Source organism: Mixophyes fleayi, unplaced genomic scaffold (assembly GCF_038048845.1).
Source record: "Mixophyes fleayi isolate aMixFle1 unplaced genomic scaffold, aMixFle1.hap1 Scaffold_30, whole genome shotgun sequence".
Lineage (NCBI taxonomy): Eukaryota > Metazoa > Chordata > Amphibia > Anura > Limnodynastidae > Mixophyes > Mixophyes fleayi.
The window spans coordinates 317,135-329,826 of NW_027447042.1; the positions used below are offsets into that span (position 1 = coordinate 317,135).

The 12,692-nt window shown below is 42.2% G+C and overlaps 1 protein-coding gene across 1 annotated transcript; it reads right to left on the reverse strand.

Moving 5' to 3' along the window:
• Nucleotides 1–7,768: 7,768 nt before the first annotated feature.
• LOC142128024 (uncharacterized) lies at nucleotides 7,769–12,088 on the reverse strand. Its single transcript, XM_075194347.1, has 2 exons — nucleotides 10,450–12,088; nucleotides 7,769–8,046 (listed from the first exon to the last, which is right to left on the reverse strand). Exons 1-2 carry the CDS (start codon nucleotides 11,840–11,842, stop codon nucleotides 7,769–7,771), a joined length of 1,671 nt encoding a protein of 556 aa, XP_075050448.1. The 5' UTR covers nucleotides 11,843–12,088.
• Nucleotides 12,089–12,692: the final 604 nt, after the last annotated feature.

Genomic DNA, 12,692 nt, shown 5'->3' on the forward strand with positions numbered 1-12,692 from the left:
TAATACTTAGATTTAAAGGTGTTCTGGGATAAAAATAAATACATTCCCAGCAGCCATCTCCCTTTGCCTCTATCTTATTGCATATTTTGTCCTAATGTGCTTTCATATTTACATGTCACCATGTTTCCATTGGCTAAAGTCAGATGTCTGTCAAGCAAACTGACCAGTGACAGAATTGCTTTGTGAGGTTTACATCTTTATGACATCAAATGCTTCACATGAAAAATGCAGTTCATTGTCAAAAATCAGCTATATTAGGAGAGTGAGAATTGTGTTTTAGCATCAATTACACACTAAATATGCTGTCATTGTGTATTTTTAATGGATGTCTTTCAGTTTTAAAGATAGACAGACCGATAGATAGATAGATAGATAGATAGATAGATAGATAGATAGATAGACAGACAGACAGACTGATTTCAACTGGAAGCAGTGCCCACACATTGCTTAATTTTTGGTGGTTATTAAATAGTATGGGTAGGCAAGAAAAGTGCATATATCTTTTATTAGCATAAACTTACCCAAATGCGCTCTTGCATATTTAAGGCATTCAAAGTAATAATATTTCACAGCATTAATACAGTTATGTACTAGACTGGACAATGGTAAGCAGAGCCAGTACTTATATCAACCATGGCCTTATCTGTGTGAAGTTTGTATGTTCTCCCTGTGTTTGCGTGGGTTTCCTCCGGGTGCTGCGGTTTCCTCCCACACTCCAAAAAACATACTGTTAGGTTAATTGGCTGCTATCAAAATTGACCCTAGTCTCTCCCTCTCTCTCTGTGTGTGAGTGTGTGTCTATATTAGGGAATTTAGACTGTAAGCTCCAATAGGGTAGGGACTGATGTGAATGGGTTCTCTGTACAGCGCTGCGCTATTAGTGACACTATATAAATAAATGATAATGAGGATGATGATGATATGTGTTTACTATGCCTATACACATAGCAAGCTTCCACACTTGATTGGCAGATTAATGCATCATTATTGCTAAGTTTGATAACAGTTGTCTAATACAGTGACACTGGTAGAGAAAACCACTATAGACATTCACATAAGCAGCTCTCATCATCATCATCATCATTTATGGCATAAGACTTCTTTAATTATACTAAGCTTTTGAGCAGGTCTGCATTATACTTAATTATATAAGGGAGATGTACTTTTAGTAAAAAGTAGCTCTCCAATTTGAAAAGTACATCAACGTAGTATTAATACTTAGATTTAAAGGTGTTCTGGGATAAAAATAAATACATTCCCAGCAGCCATCTCCCTTTGCCTCTATCTTATTGCATATTTTGTCCTAATGTGCTTTCATATTTACATGTCACCATGTTTCCATTGGCTAAAGTCAGATGTCTGTCAAGCAAACTGACCAGTGACAGAATTGCTTTGTGAGGTTTACATCTTTATGACATCAAATGCTTCACATGAAAAATGCAGTTCATTGTCAAAAATCAGCTATATTAGGAGAGTGAGAATTGTGTTTTAGCATCAATTACACACTAAATATGCTGTCATTGTGTATTTTTAATGGATGTCTTTCAGTTTTAAAGATAGACAGACCGATAGATAGATAGATAGATAGATAGATAGATAGATAGATAGATAGACAGACAGACAGACTGATTTCAACTGGAAGCAGTGCCCACACATTGCTTAATTTTTGGTGGTTATTAAATAGTATGGGTAGGCAAGAAAAGTGCATATATCTTTTATTAGCATAAACTTACCCAAATGCGCTCTTGCATATTTAAGGCATTCAAAGTAATAATATTTCACAGCATTAATACAGTTATGTACTAGACTGGACAATGGTAAGCAGAGCCAGTACTTATATCAACAATGGCCTTATCTGTGTGAAGTTTGTATGTTCTCCCTGTGTTTGCGTGGGTTTCCTCCGGGTGCTGCGGTTTCCTCCCACACTCCAAAAAACATACTGTTAGGTTAATTGGCTGCTATCAAAATTGACCCTAGTCTCTCCCTCTCTCTCTGTGTGTGAGTGTGTGTCTATATTAGGGAATTTAGACTGTAAGCTCCAATAGGGTAGGGACTGATGTGAATGGGTTCTCTGTACAGCGCTGCGCTATTAGTGACACTATATAAATAAATGATAATGAGGATGATGATGATATGTGTTTACTATGCCTATACACATAGCAAGCTTCCACACTTGATTGGCAGATTAATGCATCATTATTGCTAAGTTTGATAACAGTTGTCTAATACAGTGACACTGGTAGAGAAAACCACTATAGACATTCACATAAGCAGCTCTCATCATCATCATCATCATCATTTATGGCATAAGACTTCTTTAATTATACTAAGTTTTTGAGCAGGTCTGCATTATACTTAATTATATAAGGGAGATGTACTTTTAGTAAAAAGTAGCTCTCCAATTTGAAAAGTACATCAACGTAGTATTAATACTTAGATTTAAAGGTGTTCTGGGATAAAAATAAATACATTCCCAGCAGCCATCTCCCTTTGCCTCTATCTTATTGCATATTTTGTCCTAATGTGCTTTCATATTTACATGTCACCATGTTTCCATTGGCTAAAGTCAGATGTCTGTCAAGCAAACTGACCAGTGACAGAATTGCTTTGTGAGGTTTACATCTTTATGACATCAAATGCTTCACATGAAAAATGCAGTTCATTGTCAAAAATCAGCTATATTAGGAGAGTGAGAATTGTGTTTTAGCATCAATTACACACTAAATATGCTGTCATTGTGTATTTTTAATGGATGTCTTTCAGTTTTAAAGATAGACAGACCGATAGATAGATAGATAGATAGATAGATAGATAGATAGACAGACAGACAGACTGATTTCAACTGGAAGCAGTGCCCACACATTGCTTAATTTTTGGTGGTTATTAAATAGTATGGGTAGGCAAGAAAAGTGCATATATCTTTTATTAGCATAAACTTACCCAAATGCGCTCTTGCATATTTAAGGCATTCAAAGTAATAATATTTCACAGCATTAATACAGTTATGTACTAGACTGGACAATGGTAAGCAGAGCCAGTACTTATATCAACCATGGCCTTATCTGTGTGAAGTTTGTATGTTCTCCCTGTGTTTGCGTGGGTTTCCTCCGGGTGCTGCGGTTTCCTCCCACACTCCAAAAAACATACTGTTAGGTTAATTGGCTGCTATCAAAATTGACCCTAGTCTCTCCCTCTCTCTCTGTGTGTGAGTGTGTGTCTATATTAGGGAATTTAGACTGTAAGCTCCAATAGGGTAGGGACTGATGTGAATGGGTTCTCTGTACAGCGCTGCGCTATTAGTGACACTATATAAATAAATGATAATGAGGATGATGATGATATGTGTTTACTATGCCTATACACATAGCAAGCTTCCACACTTGATTGGCAGATTAATGCATCATTATTGCTAAGTTTGATAACAGTTGTCTAATACAGTGACACTGGTAGAGAAAACCACTATAGACATTCACATAAGCAGCTCTCATCATCATCATCATCATCATTTATGGCATAAGACTTCTTTAATTATACTAAGTTTTTGAGCAGGTCTGCATTATACTTAATTATATAAGGGAGATGTACTTTTAGTAAAAAGTAGCTCTCCAATTTGAAAAGTACATCAACGTAGTATTAATACTTAGATTTAAAGGTGTTCTGGGATAAAAATAAATACATTCCCAGCAGCCATCTCCCTTTGCCTCTATCTTATTGCATATTTTGTCCTAATGTGCTTTCATATTTACATGTCACCATGTTTCCATTGGCTAAAGTCAGATGTCTGTCAAGCAAACTGACCAGTGACAGAATTGCTTTGTGAGGTTTACATCTTTATGACATCAAATGCTTCACATGAAAAATGCAGTTCATTGTCAAAAATCAGCTATATTAGGAGAGTGAGAATTGTGTTTTAGCATCAATTACACACTAAATATGCTGTCATTGTGTATTTTTAATGGATGTCTTTCAGTTTTAAAGATAGACAGACCGATAGATAGATAGATAGATAGATAGATAGATAGATAGATAGACAGACAGACAGACTGATTTCAACTGGAAGCAGTGCCCACACATTGCTTAATTTTTGGTGGTTATTAAATAGTATGGGTAGGCAAGAAAAGTGCATATATCTTTTATTAGCATAAACTTACCCAAATGCGCTCTTGCATATTTAAGGCATTCAAAGTAATAATATTTCACAGCATTAATACAGTTATGTACTAGACTGGACAATGGTAAGCAGAGCCAGTACTTATATCAACCATGGCCTTATCTGTGTGAAGTTTGTATGTTCTCCCTGTGTTTGCGTGGGTTTCCTCCGGGTGCTGCGGTTTCCTCCCACACTCCAAAAAACATACTGTTAGGTTAATTGGCTGCTATCAAAATTGACCCTAGTCTCTCCCTCTCTCTCTGTGTGTGAGTGTGTGTCTATATTAGGGAATTTAGACTGTAAGCTCCAATAGGGTAGGGACTGATGTGAATGGGTTCTCTGTACAGCGCTGCGCTATTAGTGACACTATATAAATAAATGATAATGAGGATGATGATGATATGTGTTTACTATGCCTATACACATAGCAAGCTTCCACACTTGATTGGCAGATTAATGCATCATTATTGCTAAGTTTGATAACAGTTGTCTAATACAGTGACACTGGTAGAGAAAACCACTATAGACATTCACATAAGCAGCTCTCATCATCATCATCATCATCATTTATGGCATAAGACTTCTTTAATTATACTAAGCTTTTGAGCAGGTCTGCATTATACTTAATTATATAAGGGAGATGTACTTTTAGTAAAAAGTAGCTCTCCAATTTGAAAAGTACATCAACGTAGTATTAATACTTAGATTTAAAGGTGTTCTGGGATAAAAATAAATACATTCCCAGCAGCCATCTCCCTTTGCCTCTATCTTATTGCATATTTTGTCCTAATGTGCTTTCATATTTACATGTCACCATGTTTCCATTGGCTAAAGTCAGATGTCTGTCAAGCAAACTGACCAGTGACAGAATTGCTTAAAACGCATATGGCTAATGTCCTTTTCCTTCACGCACCTTACCAACCTTTGTACATTAAAAGTGTTACTTAATCTAATGAAATAAAGACACAGACACGTATAGCTACTTTGGCAAAAGGTCGCAGTTTTTATTAATCATAAACCAATTAAATGAAAGTCACCTGGTGGTGGCGAGAGCAAACTGCAGTCAACTAAACAACTAATCATCTAACCAAATACTGCAATGCCCAAATGGCATTCAAACTAAACCAAGGAATACTCCCTTAACATTGGCCGGTGTTAAACAGGCGTCAGCATGACTGCTCCCCTCTGAACTCAACATTGACGGCCACGCAAAGCACGCCAAGGGATCCTCCACTCAGAAGGATCAAGAGTAATGTTACTTGAAAGGGGCAGTGACGTGCGGCCAAATATCCTAACCACCGTTGTGACTAGTCATTGACTGCACTGCTCTCCTACCATAGCTGGTACCCTTCAACGGGTTCCCAGCCCGCCACCACGAGCACAAAACCACGAACCTAATTGCTCATAGATCTCCCTGATGAAAAACCCCATCCCCTCTTTATTCAAATGAACACCGTCCGGCCGGAACAGGTGTGTATTATCCGCCTTAATGGATGGGTGGAAAATTTCTACCCCCCCCAATTCTCTAACCAGTTTCCCCGTAACACTATTAATTTTTCTTAATAATCTAGTAAGCGTAGAGGGGCGAATGGGAAACCTCCAGTATAAACGAGGGACAATGTTGGACCAACAAATCCCAATTGTAGGCCATCGTGCCCGAATAGCACGTAAATCTTCTCTAATGCTTATTATGAGGGCCAATGATTTAGTCTTCCCCACATCATTCCCCCCAAGATGCAAAACAATAATATCAGGATGTTGTGATTTTGCCAATTCCTCTTCTAACCAAGACAACAGGAATGGCCAACAAAGGCCCCTCTTCCCCATCCATTTTATATCCACCGGGCATGGGAAATTAGACCACTCATTCGCCAAATGATGTTTTGAAGCCCAATACACAAATGAGTGTCCCATTATCCAAATGTTTATCTTCAGGCCTGTAAACCGAAGATAGAAAGAATTGGTGATCTGGAGTAGTAACAAATATTCCAAAATATTCCTGGAATATAAACCAGGGACAACACAGGCCCTGTAACCTTTACTTTTTTCCTCCTATATGCATACATAACACCAAGACACACCAGCTCTGAAGAGCAATGACCCTGACTCCTGCATACTTTAAACAAATTGTCCATATTTGCAACCAACCGCAAAGGTTTAATACCAACTTCGTATGAAAATGTGGGACGGGGGGGGGGAGAATGGACCAACCAACCGGTTTATATGACTAAATATATGATAGAACTGCTTATCTAATAGCCCAGAAGACTAATATGGCCAATGATGAATAAAATTGCTTAAGCTAAAGAGAGGGGAACTACGTATGTGAGGCTATAAATGCCAACCTATTAGACTTATATTTTAAGGGGGAGGGGGCACTAATAACAGTATTACCTTTACCAATCTGATGAGGTGAATTGATGAATATATATGCTCAATGGGAATACGATATGACGCCTATACGTGCCTTGAAAACATACCAACCTTTAAAGGTTAAACAGGAGGTGGGAAATAAGTCATGGTTTACCGTATGTTACACCAACATGACAATATATTAATTCTATGGTTCTATGCCCGACTACCAACCACTGCGTGATTTATGATACAGACATGCAAACATACCAACCAATCATGGTTTAACATAAGCTATGAGGTACCAACCCAAAACGATTTAACACCCCTAGGCGGGAAATATCACCAACCTAAACAGGTTTAATCAGATAAGAAAGTAAAGGAACGGTAACCCAGATGAAGGTGAACCAACCCAAAAAACCCCGGAGGCTCACCACTAATCAGGCCTTAATCCGTAGGAGAAATTGGGAAAAAATCCCTCCATGCCCCCGTTGAACACGGCAAGCAGCTCTCGCCCTGGATTACCGAGGAAGGGGGGGGGGGGGGAAGAGTAAGGAGGAGGGGGGATAAGAACCAGAAAGATAAAAGTAAAGCAAGAGAACCAAGTATAGACAATAGAGAAATAACATATGCAAAACATGAGCATATAATTGCCTTAAGGTCTAATGTACCTTTTATAATTATCGGACTTCCATCGCCCCAACAATTTAATATCGGGTACGGAGGCCCCTCCCATGGCAGCAGCTGTAGCTGCTCCAATACGGAACGAGTGCGTTCCATAAAATTTTGGGTCTAACCCCACCTTTATCACTGCACTTTTAAAAATGGCATTAAACTGAAACTTGGACAAAGGAGACCCATCCATGTGTGCTAGCCAAGCCTCGCTATCCTTAGGCCTTATTCCTGAAAATTTATTACACCAAGCCACCGGACATATACTTGTATCATTGCAAGGGGACAAGGTGACCCAATGACCCCTACTAAACTGATCTGTTTTGGATCGTGCAATTTTTATGGAGACCTGCGTACTAGCAACTAAAGTATATTTTCCCAAAAGGGCTGTACCTAGGGAAACTCTCGATTTAGCCACAAGTTCGCTAATTCTAAATGCTCCATGAAACGCCATAGAAAAAGCTGTGCTGAATAAAGTGGACTCATAGGAGCTAGAAGTGACCTCCGCAAGCGACATAATCAACTGCCTAAGCAAGGGAACCGTAATGGGACGCCTAGAGTCAGGAACCGAAGGGCGGGTTCTAGCCCACCCTTTCATAGCCTTGGAAATAATAAAACCTCTTGTGGGATCACTTTTGAATGTAATTTGGCCATAAAAGAAATGCCTGCTAACGCTGAGGCCATAGCCGCCTTTTTAACACCCGTGTTATATCTTTCCCACATAAACTCTAAAATCTCCTCCGCCTGACCTGATGTACTTGGGGCCCTGGATTGTAAGAAAGCCTCCCACTGACTCCACGCTGACTGATACGCACGTCTTGTGGATTGCGCCAAGGATGACTCCGCCAACTCGATCATTCCGACTCGACCCACTGCCATGCATAGAAAGGACAAGGGATGCCGGTTAATTGAGCCAAAGGAGCTAGCTCCCTAAAGCGGCGCCATTGGAAACGCGAAAGCGCATCTGCCACCTTATTCACCTCTCCGGGTACATGTCTGGCCCGGAAAATTATATCATTTTCCAAACATTTCAGAACAAGTCTACGTAAAAGGTTCACTGCCGGCAATGACGTAGCGCTTTGGCGATTTATTGCCTGCACAACCCCAAGGTTATCACACCAGAAAACAACATTCTGGCCCGCTAACCTATGACACCATAGATCAATGGCTAAAACTATTGGGAATAACTCTAAAACCAGCAAATTTGCCACCAAACCGCTCTGACGCCACCCCTCAGGCCAAGGAGCTGCACACCACTCGTCCTGAAAAATGGCCCCAAAACCATTCGCCCCAGAGGCATCTGTGTGTAATTCCAACAAAACATTCGAGACTTGTCTCTTAGGCCATATCCGCACTCCATTGAAAGACTGCAAGAATTTGGCCCATACTCTCAAATCTCCCTTTATTTCCGCCGATAGGCGTACTCTGGCATGAGGCCTTTTTAAGCCTGATGTGGCCATTTGCAATTTTCTAGAAAAAATACGTCCCATCGGTATCACCCTGCATGCAAAATTGAGCGATCCGAGAAGAGACTGAACCTGACGCAAGGAGCTACCCTGTGAACTAATCGCCTCAGAAACCGCTGCCCCCAACTTGTTTATCTTTTCCTCAGGCAAACGACAACAACCTGCAATGGTGTCTATCTCTATGCCCAAGAATGACAAACATGTGTTAGGCCCTTCAGTCTTGTCATGCGCCACTGGGACCCCCATGATTTTGAACAATGCCGTAGCTGAAAAAAGCGTGTCTGCACACACTGCGGATGAAGGGGGACCTATAAACAAGAAATCATCCAAATAATGGGCGATTCCTTGATGACCCGTTCCTGCTTGTACGCACCAATGCAGGAACGAACTAAACTTTTCAAAAAGAGCGCATGACACTGAGCACCCCATGGGGAGACAGCGATCAATGTAGAAACCGTCCTGTAGCCTAAAGCCCATGAATCTAAAAGATTCTGGGTGAAGCGGCAGCAGTCTAAATGCCGATTCAATGTCTAACTTGGCCAATAAAGCCCCTTGCCCAAAGCCCCTAACTAAAGTCAAGGCCTCCTCAAAGGACTGGTAATTGACTGAACTGAAGCTAACATCTATTGCGTCGTTAACTGAAAAACCGGGAGGATGGGATAAATGCTGTATTAGACGGTATTTACCCGCAGCCTTCTTAGGGACAACTCCTACAGGGGAAATTATCAAATCAGGAATTGGGGGGGAATCAAAAGGCCCAATCATACGACCCAAGCTAACCTCCTTCATAACCTTATCCTTCAACACATCAGGAAGCAAGACTGCTGACCTAAGATTCCTGCCCGATGATGACCTAATTTCTCCTACTACTGGAAGCTGAAAACCATGATGAAAGCCTTGGGATAGACACTGGGCTTGAACAACATCTGGGAAAAAACTAAGCCACTTATCTAGAACTTTTAAATCAATAGGGGATGGCCCCTTAGTTAGCACCTCCTGGCGCACCGCGGCCCCTACCCACTCCTGATGACTGCCTGGTACAATCCTTAGCTGGGTGACTGCCTCGGCATTTGGAGCATACGTGTCTATATCTACAAGAGTCACCCCTTCCGCACGAGGCATTGTTATACGCGAAACATCTGTTCTTACTGTTTTGGGGAGTACTACGCCTCCCCTGGCTCTGAAACCTAGGTACTACAGGAGGCATAGCATCTTCAGTTGGCAGCATCAGTGCCATCCATGACTCAACGTCCTTACACCCAAATGGGATAGTATGCATTTTGTTTGCCTTGCTACGAAAACTCTCATCGTAACGCCTCCAAATTGTACCACCCGCGTTAATCCACAGATCATTAATCAGGTGTAGGTACCTCCACACATCCGCCCTGGTGTCCGGTCTAGACTCCACATAGATGGCAGAGAATATACAATACCCCCTCAACCAGTTTGAGAACGTTCTATAATTTTCTTCACCCATTCCTCCCTTACCACAGGCAGCCAGCAATTCTTTTTTGGCTGCAGAGGTGAGCATAAACAAATCGACATAGTACCCTTTGTCAATCCTATCCTTTGAACTGCGACGCACGCCTCTTAACAATGCTGTATTGTCGCATCGTACCATAGGACCGCCTAAAGCCGTGGGTGGAGCTATGCCTGAAGGGGTCACCCTAGCGGGCTTCGCTAAATGCTCTGTTAAGATTTTTAAAAGCTTACGCGGACCCTGACCTTCCTCATCTGATTCTTCACTAGTGGTAGCTAAAGGAGGACTGTGTGTATGTGAACGATGTGCCAAAATAGAATCACACTCACCACTTTGCGCAGATGTCCCTGGTAACGCAAGTGCTTGGGTTGATGTTTCTTCTCTTGAAGCCGAATCCCCTGCTGGCTCCGTCTGTAAGGCAGAGCTCCCCGTCACTGTGATAACTTCTGGCAATGGCGCGGCCGCCCCTCCGCCCGATACTGCCGTCACTGAAACAGAATGTATGTTAGCTACTTCAGACACAAACGACTGGTTAACCCTAACTCCTGAAATGCTGTTTAACGACTCTATTGGGACAGGCGTACCAAAGGAAAAACCTGGGGCTGGTGGGCGGGCCAGATCTTGGGAGGAACCAAACCCAAAGGGGGAGCTATTGAGATCAGGGACGGGTATATTTGTAATGCTTGCATCAGAAGCATGCCCATAACTTGAAACATAAGGAGGTGGATACGGTGCCATCCAATTCTGCATTGGCCGCTGGACCCTATCTGGATTAGGAGGAGGATACGGTAGTGACCAGGGAGGCAGGTTCCCGTGGGGCGCCTCCACCTGTGCTACTGCTGGTCTTGCCCATGGACTAAGCGTTGTGTTTGGGCTTTGCTGAAAGCTCCCAGACTGAACCAGCGCCGAGGGGTGACCCCCGACATTGATTGAATCGCTATATGGAAGCCTCTGCAGAGGAACATTAGCAGCTTGTATTGGAGATATGAAATTATACTGTATAGGGGGCCCAACCTGAGGTGGTGAGGGTGTGTGTAATTGAGAAGATAACATGGGCTGAAAACTTACATTATGAGCCATATGAGGGCGCACTCTACCCCTGATCCATCCCTGAGGCATAAGTGGGGGGATAATATTAATTTGAGGTATACTGTCACCACTGCTGCTGTGTAACCAGGGTCTGTGACTTGTGGCAGAAACAGAGACATGCTGTGACTCCAAATTTACCTCATTCACAGCTATCAGGTGATTACCAACGGGGGAACTGTAAGAGGAAGCCAGTGCCTGTAAGCTTCCCTCTCCCCCTGCTGCCCTGGGGGAGACCTGACCTGCCAAATTGGGAGGTGGAGAGCAAGGAGGAAAAGAGGACTGGCTGGACCTAGCAGAGGTAGGAGAAGGAGATCTCCTCCTCTGCTGACTATGCTGCACAGCAGCGCTGGCGTCCCCTGAGGCAGCCAGCGCCGCTGATCTCTCTGGAGCCCGGGACCTGCGAGCGCCGCCCCTCCCCCCCTGCCCAGATCTCCGTTGAGACCCAGCGACAGGGGAGTCCCCTGCAGCAATATTAACAGCGCTGGGATGCACGCTTTCAGGCAGCGCTCCCAGCGCTTCACTAGAGGGGGCAGAGCTGGATAAAGTAACAGGCGGGCGCAGACTCCCGGCCGGGAGCTGTGACCCGTCTGACAGACGTGCAGGGGGGCCCGCTGATCTCCTAGGTCTGGACATTTTTGGCAAGGAGAAATACAGGGGAACAGAGAAAATTGAGAGAGGGGAGGAGAAGAATGAGGGAATGGGAAAAAAGGAGGGGGAGAAGGAAAAAAGAGAAAGAGGAGAAATAAATGAAGAAAAAGAAAAACGAGGGGGGTTAAAAGATAAGGTGAAGGATGAGATTAAACAGAAAAAGATGAAAACAGGGAGTTAGAAAAGATAGAAAGCTAAAGCAATAAAAACGATCTTATCTGTCTCCAGGGAGCTCCTGCATCCGTGAAATCACAGGAAGGAAAGGTCTAGAAGCCCATGGGAGTTTCTAATGAGGTGACTGAAACCACTCCCCATGGATTCTATTGGCTGGGACTAAAACAACTTTAACCCCTAATGGGTAAGGACCTGAAAAACATAATCCATGCATTTTAAGTGCCCTCAGCTAAAATGGCTTCACTTAACATTGTGAGGTTTACATCTTTATGACATCAAATGCTTCACATGAAAAATGCAGTTCATTGTCAAAAATCAGCTATATTAGGAGAGTGAGAATTGTGTTTTAGCATCAATTACACACTAAATATGCTGTCATTGTGTATTTTTAATGGATGTCTTTCAGTTTTAAAGATAGACAGACCGATAGATAGATAGATAGATAGATAGATAGATAGATAGACAGACAGACTGATTTCAACTGGAAGCAGTGCCCACACATTGCTTAATTTTTGGTGGTTATTAAATAGTATGGGTAGGCAAGAAAAGTGCATATATCTTTTATTAGCATAAACTTACCCAAATGCGCTCTTGCATATTTAAGGCATTCAAAGTAATAATATTTCACAGCATTAATACAGTTATGTACTAGACTGGACAA